We start from the raw sequence: 19,152 nt of genomic DNA on the forward strand, positions 1-19,152 counted from the left end.
TTCTTGGTCTGTAGCAGTGAGCAAATCAAATGAGCATGTGTAATGCTTTGCATCTGTCGCTCTCAAAGCAAGACAGTATCATTACCCCCATGGGGAAACTAAGGCACGAGGCAGGGCCTTACCCAGAAGGCCAGTGACAGAGCTGGGGCTTGAACCCAGGGCTCCTGAGGCCCAGTCCAGTGTTCTAGCTGCTCACTACGCTGCCTCCTAGCGGTAAATTGAAGCTCAATCCTCTCAGGGGTGGGGGGTGGCCCCATCCTTGTCAGAGCCCCACTGGTGTGTGTGTGTATCCATCCGCCCAGGCTGGCTGGGCGCGGCGCCCACAGCAGGTTCTGAGGCTGGCGGGCAGGCGGGCGTCTCAGAGGGCAGGGAGCAGCCCCTGGCAGACCCAGCCCCGGCCCTTGGCGGCTCTCCGAGGCACCTGAGCAGGCTCCTTCCCACAGTGGATCCCTTCGCCACAGGCAGCACCCGTAAGTAATAGCTGGGTAGGGAATTGGTGGGGGCAGGGCAAGGCAGGGCCCTGCAACTCGAGACACCTCAGTCCTGCCACCTCCGTGCCTCCATTTCCCCTCCCACCCACCGTCTACGGAGGCTGTAAGCTCTGAGGGGCAGGGCCCGTCTCTCACTGGGTGTCTGTGCTCGGCCCCAGGCCCAGTGTCTACATGCTCCTGGAACAGTAGTGGGGGTATTGATGGTAAATGGGGCAGGATGTAATTGTTTATAACAGGCCCCCTGCCCTCCCTCCCCCACCGCCGCCTAGCTTCTTCTGGACTCCTCCCGCCGTGCAGCACAGTCGCGGAGAGCCTGACCATCCCAGTGGGGGGCCCTGAGTGGTGCTATTACTGGGCACACGGCCCATCTACTGTGGGCTTCCCACAGCCCCCTTGCTGCTCCTGGCCCAGCAGTGTGCAGATGCCACAGTGAGGGGCACAGCCTCATGGCAGAAGGCAGAGGTTAGATTACACTAGACAGCATGGGAGCTGGGCATGGCCCCCTGGCACGCTCCTCTCCATGCCCCTCTCCTCAGCCCCTTATCAAGTCTCCACACATCTGACCTCTTCTAGCTTCAGGGCTCAGATGTGGGGGAGAAAAAGCTGAGGGCCCTTCCCAGAGCCACCCACCCACTGAGCCAGCTCACATTAGCCAATGCCGCTGATCAAAACGTGAGCAGGTTTTCTCGGGGCTCTCCCTGTGGGGCTGGAACAGGGCCACACTCAGCTGACTGGGGAGGGCATATAACCCTTCAGCCAGGTGGTGTCGGCAGCAACAGGACAGGGTCAGTATCTAGGGCTTCCTCTTCACAATACAAAACAGAACCGGCTCCAACCCCACCCCCTGATCTGGGAAAACTTACTAGGGGCCTTTGCCTCAGTTTCCCACCTCCTGGTGTGAAAGTCCAAACAAACGTCCCTTTAACAGGCTGTTCCCTTCTAACTCTGCGGCATCCCGTGCACCCCGAGCAACACCCCCCACCCTGCTACCGCCCCCTCTGCAACGGGCTCACTGCCGCTGCAATCTCTGCCACGGGCAGCTCTGCCACTGTTGGTACTTGCTACTCACTGCTACTTCCACAATGCCGTGTTTCTGAGACCCCCCAGCTCTTCATGATTTCAGCTCTCGCTGGCTAGCGAGGAATCTCTCTGCGGGGCTGCCCTTTCGTCGCCTTTCACTACAACGTCACCCCCTCACCATGACTCAGCCAGAGCCCCTGCACTTACTCATCAGAGATCTCAGCTCTACCCATCACTGCTCAGAACCAAGGACTCTCACTTGAGTCCAATCAGCTCGGTCTTTAAGCACTGGAAAGGGGAGGGTCAAATTGCAGCTCAGCCTACGTCTACACGACAGTGGAACTCCTGGGGCTGGTTTGTGCCAGTTGACTCAGGCTCAGGGCATACAGTGTAGCATTGGGGTGGGTCCCAGGCTCTGGGACCTCACGAAGCAGCAAGATCTCTGGCCATCAGCTCTACACTTCAATTAAACAGCCCCTTAGGCTGAACCAGCTGTCACAGGCCAGCCCCAGGTATTTGCCAGCCCTGTAGTTGTACCCTGAAGCTCAAACCAGAAGACAAACACCCAAGTAGAAACCCAACAGCCCATGCACTCATCTTCAGTGGCACTTGGCATCCCTACTGCTGGCTTTGCATGAGAGGTTCAGCTTAGGGTGACCTCCCAGGCAATGCTAGGCACAGTTCTGCTGTCCTTTCCTCATACACAAATCAACCACATTTTGTTACCCCTGGGCTCAGTAAAGTGATTTATAACCCCAAACCAGCCAACACCAATCATTTCCTAACGCAGCTCTGCCCCTGACTGCCGAGGCAGAGTGGGAGTGTCTATGCAAATCCCCCTGGGGTTGCTGGATGTCAGGGGAGAGCTCAGCCACACCCTGAGCAGCTAACCAGTGAATGGGAGAGACATTCACAATCCTCACAGTGCTGGAAGGGTGAAGCTCACCCCCCACGGGAGATAGATGGGGGCCAGCTCACACCTCTCCAAGCTGCAGGGCTGAGCAGAGGATGGAGGTTTTTCTTGCGGCTACCTCAGCTGGAGCCGGACTGTAAACGAACAAGCTCAGATGCTGGCACCGCAGCCAGCAGCTTGAGCGAAAGTCTGGGCCAGCGCATGGCCGGGGACTGGCTGGGCCTGAGGCTGGCCCAGCTCCCTCCGTCGCCCCAGTGCTGTCCTGCCAGGCTTGCCTCCTGCCTCAGCTTCTGCTGCCATGGGCAACAACACCCCGGGGGGAGGTTCGTGTGGTTCGCCCCCCCAACACACACACACACACACTGCCAGGAGTGGGCTCTGCTCCTGCTGCCAAGGCAGAGGGTCCAGCAAAGGGTTTTTTTTCCTCTAAGAGCCAGACTAGACTAGGCCCAGGGTGCTGGTGGGAGCTGCAGCTCACAGCCAGCCGGGGAAGGACAGCTGGGTGAGCCAAGGTGCTAGCAGGCCACCCCTGTGGCTGCCCAGGGCTCCGCCCGTGTGCCAGGCAGGTGTACAAGGAGCTCAGCTCATTTCCCGCAAGTGGACGTCAGCACATGTGCTCTCAGCGGGGCCAGTGCCCGGAGCTCTGTCCTGCTGTCACCTCCGGGGCCGGGGAACCACAAACCCTGCTGCAGCAGCTGGTGCCTACGCCCGGCTCCCAGGAGCTCTCACTTACACGCCGTAGGAGACCCAGGGTCAAGGCTTGCTTGGGAGCCAAAATTCCAGCTCCGCCCTGAGTTTCAGCACAAACATTTGCCCCTGCGTGCTCAGCCCATCTGACACCCCACCCTCAAGGAAAGGGAACACCCTTGGGTGCTTGTCCTGGCCCCCCCCAAGGGAATGCCCCCTAGGTGCTCAGCTCCTCCCGCCCCAGGCGGAAGCAGCTGGAATTACTGACAGTGGGATCCGATTGCCGGCCCACCGGGTCCTCGTGCAGCTGCCTGGAACCAGAGCCGCCCCTGGGGCAGGGGAGAAACCAGAGCCCACGCTGACAAGGGTTTGACGTCCGACTTTATCTTCTGGCTGCTGCTAGTGCCCATGGACAGCTGCCCCAGGCCACTGCGGACACAGAACAGTGCGTTACCGTCTGTAGCATCCAAGCCTGGGGTCAGTCCTGGCTTTGCGCAGGCGGGGTGGGGCGGGGCGGGAGGGGGGGAAAGACTCTTAGTCTGCACTTGCAGAACATCTCACAAGACGGGGTGGCTCCAGGCCAGACTCCCGCCTGCGTTACCGACCCTCTGTGCCACCCTGCTGGGCAGAGCTGGCCAGTGCGGACAGACAGCTCACAGCTACTGCAGAACCACGGCAGCTCTGTCCCCACCCCCGTCCATCTGCCAGCTGGCCACGGGCTGGCAAGGAACAGCTCAGCGCACCCCCTCGCAGGGATATGCCTTACAGGGCAGCTGCAGTGCCCCAGGGCACCCCGGGGCCAGGAGAGACGTGCATATCAGGGCCTGTACTGTCCACCCAGCCCCAGAGAGCAGCTGGCGCCAGCGAGAGGCAGCAGCAGCATCTGGCCATCCGGGTGCTCACCTGGGCCAGGCCCTAAAACTCACTGCAGTCCCATTCCTCCTCTCAGGGCTCCGCCCCCAGGTGGCAAGACCCCAGAGAGAAGCGGCAGGAATGAGGCAGCCCCCTCCCCGCTTTGAAATCACCTTTATTTTGTAAACATTTGTGTCTAAAATAATGAACTCCAGGAATAGGTCACAGGAGGCCCCCCGGGCGGGCAGAGGGCGCCGCGGGCGGAAGGGGGACACATACAGCCGAGGACTCACGGGGGCAGCTTTGTGTTTTCAAACAGGACCTCAGGACGGGATGCACAGACAGTCGCTGCTGGAGACAAAGATCCATGGCTAACAGGACATGGGGCAGGCAGGACGCCCGGCTCAGGGGGCCTTGCAGTATCCATGCACCGGAGGAAGCCTGGAAGAGTTGGATCGAGGAGCTGGGAGCATTTCTCTAGGAATCTGACCGCCCATAGCGCAATCTTACTGCTACCCGGCATCAGGGTAACTCACAGCGCTCTGCACCGAGCCAGCTCATCAACACAGCAGCTGCAGAGAGGTTTAGACCATCGCCTCTCGGTCCAGCACCAGCAACAGGACCTACCCAGGCAATGCCTAAGAGAAGCAGGCCCGCCGCCCCCCAGAGCCAAGGCTTCCTGCGTGGGGCAGTCAGTGCTGCTTTCGCGGATACATGGAGCCCCCCAGAAGCCATGCAGCTAGGGGAGAGCGAGCCGGAGCCTAAAGACCTCTGGCAGCAGCAGCTCCCAGCTCGGTTCAGAGCGCAGCCTTGAGGCTGAGTGCGGAAATACATGGGTGGATTCCTAGATCCCTGCTGGATGGGGCGACCCCAGCAGGAAGGAAGGATCTGACGGGCGCCCTCTCCCCCTCCCCCAGCAGCATGCTCTGCCCCCCTCCACTGCCCGTTGGCAGGGGCACGGAGTGAGCCTTCACCTGCAGCATTCTCCCCTTTGCAGCGCTCTGCGAGCCCCTGCTCCCCCCTTGTTTCAGATGAGGGCTCCGGGGCGCCTCGCCAGCAGCGAGCGGCCCAGGGAGGGGCAGCGAGCGGCCCAGGGAGGGGCAGGAGAGCTGAGCCGATCGCATCCCAGCCCTCTGGCTTCAGCACCTGCTTTCCTGCAGGGCTCCTGAACCTGCACTGCTGCCCCACGTCCCCACTGGGTTTTACGGAGAGCGCCCCCTTGTGGTGGGACAATAGGGTGGACTGCAGCAGGCAGCGCTCTCCCGGGCCTGCCCTGCCCAGGGCCTCAGATGACCAGGGATGGTGGGGGAGGGCCATAGCCAAGGCCTCTGATTAGCCCAGCAGCCCTCCTCGAGCAGGGCATGTGGAAGACACTCAATCCTGCCCATACATCTGACACCACCTTTGGTGTAGTGGATAACTGCCAGCACGGGCACAGAAAGGGTTAATACTTGCAAAGTGAGACCCCCACCCCCATCCCTCCTGAGGCTCCCACAATCCCCTGCTTCTCGGACACCAGAAGGGGGAAGGGGTGGAAAATAAAGAGCATTTTGTGGGGGGGGGCACAAACCCATTTCCCGGCTGGTTAAGTGGTGTCTGCCGGCTCTGAAGAGCCTCCAAAGAAATGGACAGAGGGGCAGAGCGCAAAGCAAGCAGGGTCTGTCTGCCAGCCAGGCACTGGCTGGCAAGGAGCAGCGCCAGCAGGGATATGCCTTACAGCTCAGCTCCCAGTGGCATGGACAGGACAGCCCCCGTTTCACTGCCCTGCGTGTAAATGCAGGCCACCCTGCGGAAGCTCCTGGACGCAGGCTGGGAACTGGACTCAGAACCATGCAGTGCAGAGGCTCAGTCTGGCACGGACCAGAGATGCTCTCTCACCCCCTGGCTGGGCCAGGCCCAGTCCCACAGGGAAGATGGCAGATCGGACTCAAGAATCTGGGAACATGCCAAGTGCACCAGGCCTTGGGCTGGCCAGGCAAGAGCCAGGAACAGGATGGGCTGACCCAGCACTGGCTCTAGATCTCTGTCACGTTCTGGATGGCCGGCAGGGTGGGCAATAAACAGGTGGCAGACAGCTCCTCCGGGATCCAGCCAACTGGACACGTGGCCTGAGTGACTCGTGACGTGACTATCCTCGGCCAGTCCAGAGCGGAGGAAGGCCTCGGTGTACGTCCTCCCAAGGGGTTCACCTCTACCCGGGCCTGTGGGGGACACGGCCAAACAAACCTTCAGAGATCATTAGCCCCCTGGCCAGGCTAACGATCCCAGGGTCTGGCATCTTTATGCCTCCCAGCCCAGACAAGCCGAGACAAGCCAAGGGACACCTTCCACTAGCTGCCAGAGCTCTCGGGAGTCTCTGGGCAGTACAGCAGTGACCCCATTAGGGCCCAGGATGGCCTCAGAGCCCACACTGGCACTGAGCAGCTGGGGACAGGCCCGCGGGGTTACATGCCATGCCTCCTCTCTCCCCCTCACTCACCGGCCTCGGGGAGCCCAGCAGCTGGCCACAAGGCCCCTATACCCAGCATGGGCACCTAGAGGAGTGGCCCCATTCGCAGGGGCACTGGCCAGCCGCAGCTCCCGCCGAGAGCCGGAAGGGATCAGCCTCTTGGGAAGGCCAGCCACTTCCCTGGGGCTCCCGGATTCCTGTCTGGGCACCAGACGGCAGGAAGCCGAGCAGGTGCGGAGAGTTTGGCGGAGGTTATTGCTCCCAGGCAGCCCCAGAGCCACCCAGCGCACGGACAGGCGTCTGCGGCAGCGCTGCTCCCAGGCGGGAGCCTTCAGGCTGGCGACACTGGGGACACTGGCAGAAGGAGGCAGAGTGTTTGCGACAGCCAGAGCTGCATGTCCACAAAGCCCCTCTATGAAGCCACAGCCGTGGATGCCCCACCTGAAGAAGGGCACGTTGGCAGTGGAAGGGCAGGAGAGGTGATTCCCAGAGTCTCTCTGCCCACGTTACGTGTGGGGCCAGGCCTGGCACTGGCTGCCCAGCAGTCCCGGCCACTTCACTCTGCAGCAAAATGGAGTTCTTGCGAGCACAAGGAAGCGATCCCTGGATAGTGCAGCCAGAGTCGAAGCCCAGCCGGCGCCTGTGGGTGCCTCCTAGGAAGGCCGCACGCGACGCTGATCCTGCTCCAGTTGAGGGTGGGGAGGACACCACAAATGCACCGGGACATCTGGCACACACAGCACGTCGGAAGGAACCTACAGAGCACAGCAGACCCGGGGGACAGCAAAGGAGACACACCAGGGAGCCCGAGGAGAGTCCAGCAGCGCAGGGAGCGGAGCAGGCCGGTGGCAGCGTAGGGAGACCCGGGCAGCAGAGGGGCCCTTCAGCACCAGCAGGCTTTGGGAGAGTTCTCCACCCCCTCGGGTTTGCACTCCTCCTCCTCCAGCTCAGCCAAGTTCAGTTCGTCCGCTGCATACGAGCGCAGCCCGTCCAGCTCCTTTCTGTGAGCCTGCAGGACCAGCTCCGTCAGCCGGGTGAAGGACTGCGGGAGAGAGCCCAGCATTAGGCGCTCTGGCCAGGCTGGCAGCACCCCCTCACCCTGCCCTCCTCCAGCCCATGCTACTGTAAGGTGCCAGACAATAAGGCTGGCACCTGGGGGATTCAGATGCTGGTCTCCCCATCTTCCCTCCAGGACCTCCAGCTGGCTCTTGGTGCTATTGTGATGCAAACAATGGAGAGTTCCTGACATTCACCATTGTGTTCTCATTTCATCCCACTCTTCCACATCCCCCTTCCTGCCCCTCCACCCATCCTGGCTCTGACCAGAGAATGCGGGCAGAACTTACTCCACGCTATCTACAGGGCGAATAGTAAGACGGCTCAGATGACTGGAAAACAAGGCAATACCCTGACTTATCAATGGATTCCATCACTGGTTGGTGAACGTGGGAACGAGGCAGCTGATAGCCTGGCCAAAGCTGAAAGTTCAGGAACTCAGGTTGGACTGAGAGTTGAAGACATTGACACCCTATCAAGGGAAATGTTGGCTGAAATTAATGGTCAAAAGATGACAGATCCGCTGACTAATATCAGAGCATCTCGGAAAATCGCATCCTCGACCATGAGATTGTGGACAGGAATGAAAATCGATAGAGATGGGACCACGATATATCCACTCTGCAAGAAGTGTTGGGAGCAGACTTTAATACCTGCCCACGCTTTGGAATGTAGCATAAACTCTGGCGAGTCAAGTGTAACAGCATAATACAAGGCAAGCCAAAAAAGACTTTGAAGAGGAATTAGCAAAAGATACAAAAATTAACAGTAAATTGTTTTTAAGTACATCAGGAGCAGGAAGCCTGCTAAACAGTCAGTGTGGCCACTGGATGATGGAGGTGCTAAAGGAACACTCAAGGAAGACAAGGTGATTGCAGAGAAGTTAAATGAATTCTTTGCATCGGTCTTCATGGCTCAGGATGTGAGAGAGATTCCCATCCCTGAGCCATTCTTTTTAGGTGACAAATCTGAGAAACTGTCCCAGATTGAGGTGTTATTAGAGGAAGTTTTGGAACAAAATGATAAACTAAACAGTAGTGAGTCACCAGGACCAGATGGTATTCACCCAAGAGCTCTGAAGAAACTCAGACATGAAATTGCAGAACGACTAAGTGTGGTATGTAACCTACCACTTAAATCAGCCTCTGTGCCAGATGACTGGAAGGTAATTAATGTAACAGCAATTTTTAAAAAGGCCTACAGAGGCAATCCCAGCAGTTATAGACTGGTAAGGCTAACCTCAGTACCGGGCAAATTGGTTGAAACTATAATAAAGAACAGAATTATCAGACACAGAGATTAACACGATTTGTTGGGGAAGAGTCAACATGGCTTTTGTAAGGAAAATCATGCCTCACCAATCTATTAGGGTTCTTTGAGGGAGGCAACAAGCAGGTGGATAAGGGGGATCCAGTGGATATAGTGTACTTGGACTTTCAGAAAGCCTTTGACAAGGTTCCTCACCAAAGGCTCTTAAGCAAAGTAAGCTGTCAGGGGATAAGAGGGAGCGTCCTCTCATGGATCAGTAACTGGTTAAAAGATAGGAAGTAAAGGGTACGATACTGCAGAAAAACTTGAGTGTCTCTGGATTAAGTTTAGAAGTGTGAGCAACAGGAGTGATGTAGTGGTGGGAGTCTGCTATAGACCACCGGACCAGGGGGATGAGGTGGATGAGGCTTTCTTCCGGCAGCTCGCGGAAGCTACTAGATCGCATGCCCTGGTTCTCATGGGTGACTTTAATTTTCCTGATATCTGCTGGGAGAGCAATACAGCGGTGCATAGACAATCCAGGAAGTTTTTGGAAAGCGTAGGGGACAATTTCCTGGTGCAAGTGCTAGAGGAGCCAACTGGGGGGGAGCTTTTCTTGACCTGCTGCTCACAAACCAGGAAGAATTAGTAGGGGAAGCAAAAGTGGATGGGAATCTGGGAGGCAGTGACCATGAGTTGGTTGAGTTCAGGATCCTGATGCGGGGAAGAAAGGTAAGCAGCAGGATACGGACCCTGGACTTCAGGAAAGCAGACTTCGACTCCCTCAGGGAACGGATGGGTAGGATCCCCTGGGGGACTAACATGAAGGGGAAAGGAGTCCAGGAGAGCTGGCTGTATTTCAAGGAATCCCTGTTGAGGTTACAGGGACAAACCATCCCGATATGTCGAAAGAATAGTAAATATGGCAGGCGACCAGCTTGGCTTAACAGTGAAATCCTAGCGGATCTTAAGCATAAAAAAGAAGCTTACAAGAAGTGGAAGGTTGGACATATGATCAGGGAAGAGTATAAAAATATTGCTCGGGCATGTAGGAATGAAATTAGGAGGGCCAAATCGCACCTGGAGCTGCAGCTAGCGAGAGATGTTAAGAGTAACAAGAAGGGTTTCTTCAGGTATGTTGGCAACAAGAAGAAAGCCAAGGAAAGTGTGGGCCCCTTAATGAATGAGGGAGGCAACCTAGTGACAGAGGATGTGGAAAAAGCTAATGTACTCAATGCTTTTTTTTGCCTCTGTCTTCACGAACAAGGTCAGCTCCCAGACTGCTGTGCTGGGCATCACAACATGGGGAATAGATGGCCAGCCCTCTGTGGAGAAAGAGGTGGTTAGGGACTATTTAGAAAAACTGGACATGCACAAGTCCATGGGGCTGGACGAGTTGCATCCGAGAGTGCTAAAGGAACTGGCGGCTGTGATTGCAGAGCCATTGGCCATTATCTTTGAAAACTCGTGGCGAACGGGGGAAGTCCCGGATGACTGGAAAAAGGCTAATGTAGTGCCCATCTTTAAAAAAGGGAAGAAGGAGGATCCTGGGAACTACAGGCCAGTAAGCCTCACTTCAGTCCCCGGAAAAATCATGGAGCAGGTCCTCAAAGAATCAATCCTGAAGCACTTACATGAGAGGAAAGTGATGAGGAACAGTCAGCATGGATTCACCAAGGGAAGGTCATGCCTGACTAATCTAATCGCCTTCTATGATGAGATTACTGGTTCTGTGGATGAAGGGAAAGCAGTGGATGTATTGTTTCTTGACTTTAGCAAAGCTTTTGACACGGTCTCCCACAGTATTCTTGTCAGCAAGTTAAGGAAGTATGGGCTGGATGAATGCACTATAAGGTGGGTAGAAAGCTGGCTAGATTGTCAGGCTCAACGGGTAGTGATCAATGGCTCCATGTCTAGTTGGCAGCCGGTGTCAAGTGGAGTGCCCCAGGGGTCGGTCCTGGGGCCGGTTTTGTTCAATATCTTCATAAATGATCTGGAGGATGGTGTGGATTGCACTCTCAGCAAATTTGCGGATGATACTAACGTGGGAGGAGTGGTAGATACGCTGGAGGGCAGGGATAGGATACAGAGGGACCTAGACAAATTGGAGGATTGGGCCAAAAGAAATCTGATGAGGTTCAATAAGGATAAGTGCAGGGTCCTGCACTTAGGACGGAGGAACCCAATGCACAGCTACAGACTAGGGACCGAATGGCTAGGCAGCAGTTCTGCAGAAAAGGACCTAGAGGTGACAGTGGACGAGAAGCTGGATATGAGCCAGCAGTGTGCCCTTGTTGCCAAGAAGGCCAATGGCATTTTGGGATGTATAAGTAGGGGCACAGCGAGCAGATCGAGGGATGTGATCGTCCCCCTCTATTCGACATTGGTGAGGCCTCATCTGGAGTACTGTGTCCAGTTTTGGGCCCCACACTACAAGAAGGATGTGGATAAATTGGAGAGAGTCCAGCGAAGGGCAACAAAAATGATTAGGGGTCTGGAACACATGAGTTATGAGGAGAGGCTGAGGGAACTGGGACTGTTTAGTCTGCAGAAGAGAAGAATGAGGGGGGATTTGACAGCTGCTTTCAACTACCTGAGAGGTAGTTCCAGAGAGGATGGTTCTAGACTATTCTCAGTGGTGGAAGAGGACAGGACAAGGAGTAATGGTTTCAAGTTGCAGTGGGGGAGGTTTAGGTTGGATATTAGGAAAAACTTTTTCACTAGGAGGGTGGTGAAACACTGGAATGCATTGCCTAGGGAGGTGGTGGAATCTCCTTCCTTAGAAGTTTTTAAGGTCAGGCTTGACAAAGCCCTGGCTGGGATGATTTAATTGGGTATGGGTCCTGCTTTTGAGCAGGGGGTTGGACTAGATGTCCTCCTGAGGTCCCTTCCAATCCTGATATTCTATGATTCTATGAATAAATGGTCATTTTCAGAATGGAGAGAGGTAAATAGTGGGGTCCCCCAAGGATCTGTACTGGGACCTGTGCTGTTCAACATATTCACGAATGATCGAGTAAAGGGAGTAAACAGGGAGATGGCAAGGTTTGCAGATGATGCAGACACAGGTAACTAACACAGGTAACTAACACAGGTAACTAAATTGCTTTTGAGCAGGGGGTTGGACTAGATGACCTTCTGGGGTCCCTTCCAACCCTGATATTCTATGATTCTATGATTCTATGATACAAAAATACTCAAGACAGTTAAGTTCAAAGCCGATTATGAAGAGTTACAAAGGGATCTCACAAAACTGGGTGACTGGGCAACAAAATTGCAGATGAAATTTGATAAATGCAAAGTAATGCACATTGGAAAGCAGAATGCCAACTATACATATAAAATGATGGGATGTAAATTAGCTGTTACCACTCAAGAAAGACCTTGGAGTCATTGTCTAAAAATAATCCGCTCAATGTGCAGCAGCAGTCAAAAGAGCTAACAATGGTAGGAACCATTAGGAAAGGGATAGATGATAAGACAGACAATATCATAATGTCAGTATATACATCCATGGTACGCCCACACCTGCAATACTGTGTGCAGTTCTGGTCACCCCATCTCAAAAAACATATATTAGAAATGGAAAAGGTGCAGAGAAAGGCAACAAAAATGATTAGGGGTATGGAGCAGCTTCTGTGTGAGGAGAGATTAATAAGACTGGGACTTTTCAGCTTAGAAAAGAGACGACTAAGGGGGGGAAGATGACAGAGGTCTATAAAATCACAAGTGGGATGGAGAAAGTGAATAGGGACGTGTTATTTACCCCTTCACATAACACAAGAAGAACCAGAGGCACCCAATGAAATGAATAGACAGCAGGTTTAAAACAAACAAAAGGAAGCATTTCTTCACACAACGTACAGTCAACCTGTGGAACTCGTTGCCCAGGGATGTTGTCAAGACCAAAAGTATAACTGGGTACAAAACGGAACGAGATAAGTTCATGGAAGTTATCTCCATCAATAGCTATTAGCCAAGATGGTCAGGGATGCAACCCCATGCTCTGGGTGTCCCTAAACCTCTGACTGCCAGAAGCTGGGACTGGATGACTGGGGATGGATCACTCGATAATTGCCCTGTTCTGTTCATTCCCGCTGGGGCACCTGGCACAAGCCACTGTTGGAAGACAGGAGACTGGGTGAGATGGACCACTGGTCTGACACAGGATGGCCGTTCTGATGTTCTTACTGTAAGGAAAGTGAAGCTATTTAGGGTTGGACACCTTGGATCAAGCTGTTACCAAGGACCTTGTATACGTTGCCAAATTCATTCCAGATTCCTGGCCTGAGACAACGATCGTGGGACAAGACAATAACAACTCTGGGAGAACAGCTGGTTTCTGACCCGGGCCAAAGAAGAACTCCTGGGAGACTGGTGGGGCCAGCTGAGGGATCAGCTCAAAATCCAGTCTGGAGAGAGCAGGGGAAGCCACCCGCTCTGGGCTCTTTTCCAAGCTCTGCCCGTCTGATGGCAAGGAAAGAAGCCCCCCCGCCCTCCCATCTCAGAACACTGCTGGGCTCTCACCTCCTTAATGTTGAAGTTGGTGCAGGCACTTGTTTCGTAGAAGTCCATGCCGTACTCCTTAGCCAGCTGGAAGGCAAGAGAGTCTCTTAGACAGTCACCGAGCAGGGCACCGATTGCCAAGCTCAGTGAAGACAAGTCCACCCTCCCCCTCCAGACATGCATGCTCGCTTCTGAGTGCTGGGAGCACGCGAGCAGCTGGAGGCCGACCGGGGGTAGGGTGGGGCCGGGAAGACAGAGTCTGTGGGGTGTGGCCCCCACAAAGAGCAAGGGCAAGGGCACCCATTGAGGGGAGCAGGACATTCTCTGCACTGTGAGGCCCGCTCACCTGCAGGCCTTGTTCCCTGCCCACTTGTCTCTTCTGCTCCTCGTCCGCTTTGTTCCCAATGAGGATCTTCTGGACCCCGTCCGGTGCATACTGGGGGGGAAGGGAAAAATTGTTAGCCCAACACAGCATGCACTGGGGCACTGCCCAGCCCTCCCATAGCTCCACCACAGGGCCCCGGGGCTCCCAGCATGCACTGGGGCACTGCCCGGCCCTCCCATAGCTCCACCACAGGGCCCCGGGGCTCCCAGCATGCACTGGGGCACTGCCCGGCCCTCCCATAGCTCCACCACAGGGCCCCGGGGCTCCCAGCATGCACTGGGGCACTGCCCGGCCCTCCCATAGCTCAACCACAGGGCCCCGGGGCTCCCAGCATGCACTGGGGCACTGCCCGGCCCTCCCATAGCTCCACCACAGGGCCCCGGGGCTCCCAGCATGCACTGGGGCACTGCCCAGCCCTCCCATAGCTCCACCACAGGGCCCCGGGGCTCCCAGCATGCACTGGGGCACTGCCCGGCCCTCCCATAGCTCCACCACAGGGCCCCGGGGCTCCCAGCATGCACTGGGGCACTGCCCGGCCCTCCCATAGCTCCACCACAGGGCCCCGGGGCTCCCAGCATGCACTGGGGCACTGCCCGGCCCTCCCATAGCTCCACCACAGGGCCCCGGGGCTCCCAGCATGCACTGGGGCACTGCCCGGCCCTCCCATAGCTCCAGCACAGGGCCCCGGGGCTCCCAGCATGCACTGGGGCACTGCCCGGCCCTCCCATAGCTCCAGCACAGGGCCCCGGGGCTCCCAGCATGCACTGGGGCACTGCCCGGCCCTCCCATAGCTCCACCACAGGGCCCCGGGGCTCCCAGCATGCACTGGGGCACTGCCCGGCCCTCCCATAGCTCCAGCACAGGGCCCCGGGGCTCCCAGCATGCACTGGGGCACTGCCCGGCCCTCCCATAGCTCCACCACAGGGTCCCGGGGCTCCCAGCATGCACTGGGGCACTGCCCGGCCCTCCCATAGCTCCACCACAGGGCCCCGGGGCTCCCAGCATGCACTGGGGCACTGCCTGGCCCCCTCCTGAAGCTCCACAGATACACAGGGAATGACCCCAGGGCTCCCAGCATCCACTGGGGCACTGCCTAGCGCCCCCCACCCCTACCGCCCAGCACCACCACACCACAGAGAATGACCCCAGGGCTCCCAGCCATACCCTGCCACCCCCCACCCCACTGCAGGGATCAATCCCGGGGCTCCCAGCATGCACTAGTGCACTGCCCAGTGCCGCCGCCTCCCTCCAGCTCCGCCGCACCGCAGGGAGCGACCCCAGGCTCCCAGCAGCGACAGGCCAAGATGTCCAGGAGCGACAAGTGACCCAGGGGCCCAGCTAAGACCCCTTGAAGGGGCCAGACCCAGAGGGCAGCGCTCAGCACCGTCCGACAGCTGAGCCCTTCTAAGGGGTCTCCACTGGGCACCCAGGATCACCCGTTGCTCACGATGGCCTTGGCCACAGTGGCTCAACCCCCAGTAGCATTTGCTGGGAGCAATGCCCACATGGCAGGGCACAGGCCAGGCAGCAGGCCTGCTCCGAGTCCCCAGGCCCTGGCCTGCTGCAGGGAGGGCATTTCAAGGGGTCAGGTCTTCAATCAATGGCCCCGGCTGCTGCAGGGGGATCCAGCCCCCATGGGGGCCCGTTCTGGATGCACTGTGGCTGAGTTACTGCCCCGGGGCTATTGGCTATTGCACCCTATCCCCAGGGGGAGTGCCTGAGCCGTTCCCACTGGGTGACGAGGTAGCTAATTCAAACCAGCCGGTCTACAAACCCATTGCCACAGGCCCCACAGTTTCCATAGGGCTGATCTGTACCCTGCATCGACACCCCCTCTCAACTCTCCTGCCACATGTGCCCTGATGCTCGCTGCTCTCACAAGCCTGCCTTGCACGTTGGCTGCAACCCACATGCCATCGCCAATCTGCACTGCCTGCTGCCACTGCAGATTCACTGCACACACTGGCAGAGTCCCCTGCTGCTCATCCCCTGCACTGCAGGCCATCGCCAACCCACTCCACGCACTGGCAGAGCCCCATGACCCCTGCTGTCCCCCGGCCCTGCCCGCTGCAGACTTGTTCACTGCCCCAGAGGGTCCCTTCCAGCAGAGCCTACTTGGCAGCCAGACTCCAGTTGTTAGTTTCCCAGAGCAAACAGTCTCTTCGCTCCAAGCTTATTCTGAGCTCCATCACTGCCCCGCTGGGGGCCTTGCTGCGTCTCGCTGCTCAGGGCTCAGCCCCAACACAGGCCGCCCGCTCAGCCCGTCCAGACCAGGACACTGCCTCAGGGACCCCCTCCCTACATGCACTCAGGAGCCAGAGGCCACCAGGCAAGACAAGTGGCTCTGAGCCGACTCCCACCTCATCCACGTCGCTGGCCCATTTCATGATGTGTTGGTAGGAGCGCTCGCTGCTGATGTCATAGACCAAGAATATCCCCTGCAACAAGATCCAGCACACAGGGGATGGGGTGGGGGAGCAGAGGATAGTCTTACCCACAGTGCACTGGGGCAGAGAAGAGGCCACCCTCCCTCATAACATGTGCTCCTGTGCACCTGCCCTCCGGGAGGCACCAGGACATGGGTGGGGACCTCTGGTCCCCAGCCCTCCGAGAGGCACCAGGGCGTGGGCAGGGACCCCCGTTCCCCGGGAGGCAGTGGGGCATAGGCAGGGACTCCTGGTGGCCTCCTAGGACAGGCCACAATTAGCCTTAAGGGAACCCAGCATGGCCTAGTCGGTAGGGCCTGAGACTCTGGACACCTGGGTTCCATCCCCAGCTCTGCCAGCACCCTGCTGGGTGACCCTGGGTGGATCCCTTCCCCGTCCCTGCGTCTCAGTGTCTCCTCCCATCCTTTGTCTATTGAGTTCTTTGGGGCAGGGTTGGCTCGGAGGGTGGGGAGGATCCTGCCCTAGCCCCATCAGCCTAGCCCTGATTCAGAAACCTTGAAGGGCAGAGATTCTCACAAGCCTGCTCCCGGTGGCACCCTGAGAACCCCATATACACAGTGCCATTTGCCCACCCGACTCCCTCAGTCTCTGGCAGAGCAGATCTTGCCCTCGGCTCCTTGGGCAGCGAAAGCTGGGGGCCCAAACACTGGCCTGGAATGGTGCCAGAGGGTCATCAGGAATCTGCCGGGTCGCGTGACCCACTGAGCAGCAGGTCTTACGGGTCCCACTGACTGCCCCCCACCGGGGCCCCCTGCCCCTTATCCTTACCATGCCGCTCAGAGCAGCATGTCTGGCAGCCGCGCCGCGCGGCCGGAGCCAGACATGCTACGGCACTGCCCTGCAGAAGCACGCAGCTCTGCTGCCCAGAGCACTGCCCGCGCGGCGGTGTACCTGCAGGGGAGGGGGGACAGCAGGGGAGGGGCTGGAGGCTAGCCTCCCCGGCCAGGAGCTCAAGGGCCAGGCAAGACGGTCCGGCGGGCCAGATGTGGCCCCTAGTTTGCCCACGTCTGGCCTAGAGAGAGACGTGTGCCGCCCACCCCCGGTATCGCCGTCACAGCCAGGGCGGTGGCATTACCTGGGCTCGTCTGTAGTACTGCTTCGTTATCGTCTGGTACCGCTCCTGGCCCGCTGTGTCCCTGCAGCAGAGCAGAGGTCGGGTCAGTTGCGGGCGTTCCCTGGGCGCCATGACCCCTGATGGGGACACAGCGCCTCCTACTGCCGCAGGGTGGGAGCAAGAGCCACAGAACAGACAGTGCCACGGGGAGGGGAGGGGGGAGAGCAGCTGCAAACCCAAGGTGGGCACAAGCCGTGGGGCAGGTGACACATGGGGCATCAGTGGGGGCTGGTCATTGGTGCCAAATGGAGCCAAGCCCCACGTCGGTGCTGCAGCTGCGAATTCCAGGGGAGGGGCAGCAGTGCCAAGTACCTTCCGAGGGTCTCGGATGGGTACACACAGCAGGGCTCATCCCAGACGCCCCAAACACACACACTCTCCACCTTCGATGGGAGAGGATCTGAGTGCTCTGTCCAGGTGCCATTAGCTGCTGTGTCACCTGGCTATTCGGCGGGTGGGTGGGCAGTGCCAGGATGGACACGGGACAGCTGTGGCCACTGACACCTCTGCCAGGGAGCGCTGCAGCCAGCAGCTCCCATCTCTGGCTCTGTCCTTCCCCAGACCCTCTCTGTGAACTGGCAGGGTCTGTCGGCAGGAAGGCGGGCAGGCCTGCGACCCAGCGCTCTACAGAGACAGCACGAGAGTGCCCTGGGACCGATCTGCTGCCCTCCGGCTGGCTGGTGCACTGGGACCTGCAGCTCAGAGCCAGGCCCTTTAAGGAAGCTGCATGGGCTCTGCAGGCTGAGGCCAATGGCCCACTCAGTTTTGTAGCCTGCTTCCAGCACTGGCCAGCAGCGGGAGGGTTGCGACCCATGGACAAGCATGCAGCAGCTGGTTTGTGGTGGTGGAGTTTTCCTAGCCCCAGCTGCAGTGGTCCGTCTGCGGCCTCCGCTGCCCAAATGAGAGATTTCTGTCTACGGGGCACCTTTGGTCCCAGAGCAGTTCACACACTACATACACAACATCAATCACCACTGCAATGCTGCCACCTCTGCAGAGGGACATGGCAGCTGAAGAACTGAGCACAGCATCACTACAGGACAGCCGAGGGTGGGAAGCGAACTGGAATGCTGCAACTGATGGAGACTGGGCAGTGAGATTCAGGGAGACACACCCGTAATGGAATTGGGCCAGGAAACGCAGACCAATGTGCCTGCTCTTGCAGAGATTGCCAGGGTATCTTTAACAACCCCAGGGGCACTGGGGGAGAAGAGCACCCCCTTCTGACTGCCACCCCTCCCTGCAGCAGCCACATGTTCTGTAGAGGTCTTGAAACAAAGTAGTGGCCCAGCTGGACCTCAGCTGGTGAGCTTCAGCAGGGTCCCGGCCCTGGATCACCGCACCCTTGCCCAACACCCCTCCGGCCCTCGGCTTCAGCACTCACCAGATCTGTATTCGCACTTTGATACCATCCACTTCTATGGTTTTCATCTTGAAGTCGACCCCTGGGGCGAGAGGCGAGAAGAGAGGCGTTATGGGGAGCGGCGCTGCCATGCTGCTAGCAAGCGCACTGCAGGAGCCGCGGCACGGGGCCTGCCTGACACGGGGAGGTGTCCCAGCCAATTGGCAGCCACGCCCTCTTGGCACGCGCGTGTGGCACGGAGAGCAGAGACGTCCATTGGCCCACGCGTCCCATGTCACCCGGGCTGTGCTAGACTAGTGACTGCATTGGGATGCTCTACCCAGCATCTCCCCCCCACCCACCCCCACCGAGGGCTAGAAAGGTGCCTTGGTATAACTGGAGTCAGTGGGAGCCACGCCTGCTGGACACAGCCCAGTGTCTCCTCTCCAGCTCACGGCCAGTCTGGGACACCGGGGCGAGGGCCAGGGCATGGACAGGAGAGCAGACCGGACTCTGCTCAGCTCCATCAGCGCATTCCCCTTGGGGGCAGCATGTGCAGTGGTTAGAGGAGGGCAGGGGGATGAAGGTCTTGTGATGCCCTGGACTTCAGCTCACTTCCTGCCCAGCCTCCTCCCCACTTCC

At 58.0% G+C, this 19,152-nt stretch overlaps 1 protein-coding gene across 3 annotated transcripts in view; it reads right to left on the bottom strand.

Moving 5' to 3' along the window:
• Positions 1-4,120: 4,120 nt before the first annotated feature.
• RAB15 (RAB15, member RAS oncogene family) overlaps positions 4,121-19,152 on the bottom strand; it is a 31,156-nt gene continuing 16,124 nt past the window's right edge. For all 3 annotated transcript variants that reach the window (XM_084632511.1, XM_084632513.1, XM_084632512.1), the window contains 6 exons: positions 18,553-18,613; positions 17,130-17,190; positions 15,968-16,045; positions 13,569-13,658; positions 13,244-13,309; positions 4,121-7,454 (listed from right to left, as the gene is read on the bottom strand). In XM_084632511.1, the coding sequence (XP_084488637.1) occupies positions 7,296-7,454; positions 13,244-13,309; positions 13,569-13,658; positions 15,968-16,045; positions 17,130-17,190; positions 18,553-18,613 (515 nt within the window). In that variant the 3' untranslated portion in view covers positions 4,121-7,295. The remainder of the gene's footprint in view (positions 7,455-13,243; positions 13,310-13,568; positions 13,659-15,967; positions 16,046-17,129; positions 17,191-18,552; positions 18,614-19,152) is intronic.

Source organism: Lepidochelys olivacea, assembly GCF_965140295.1.
Source record: "Lepidochelys olivacea isolate rLepOli2 genome assembly, chromosome: 6".
Lineage (NCBI taxonomy): Eukaryota > Metazoa > Chordata > Testudines > Cheloniidae > Lepidochelys > Lepidochelys olivacea.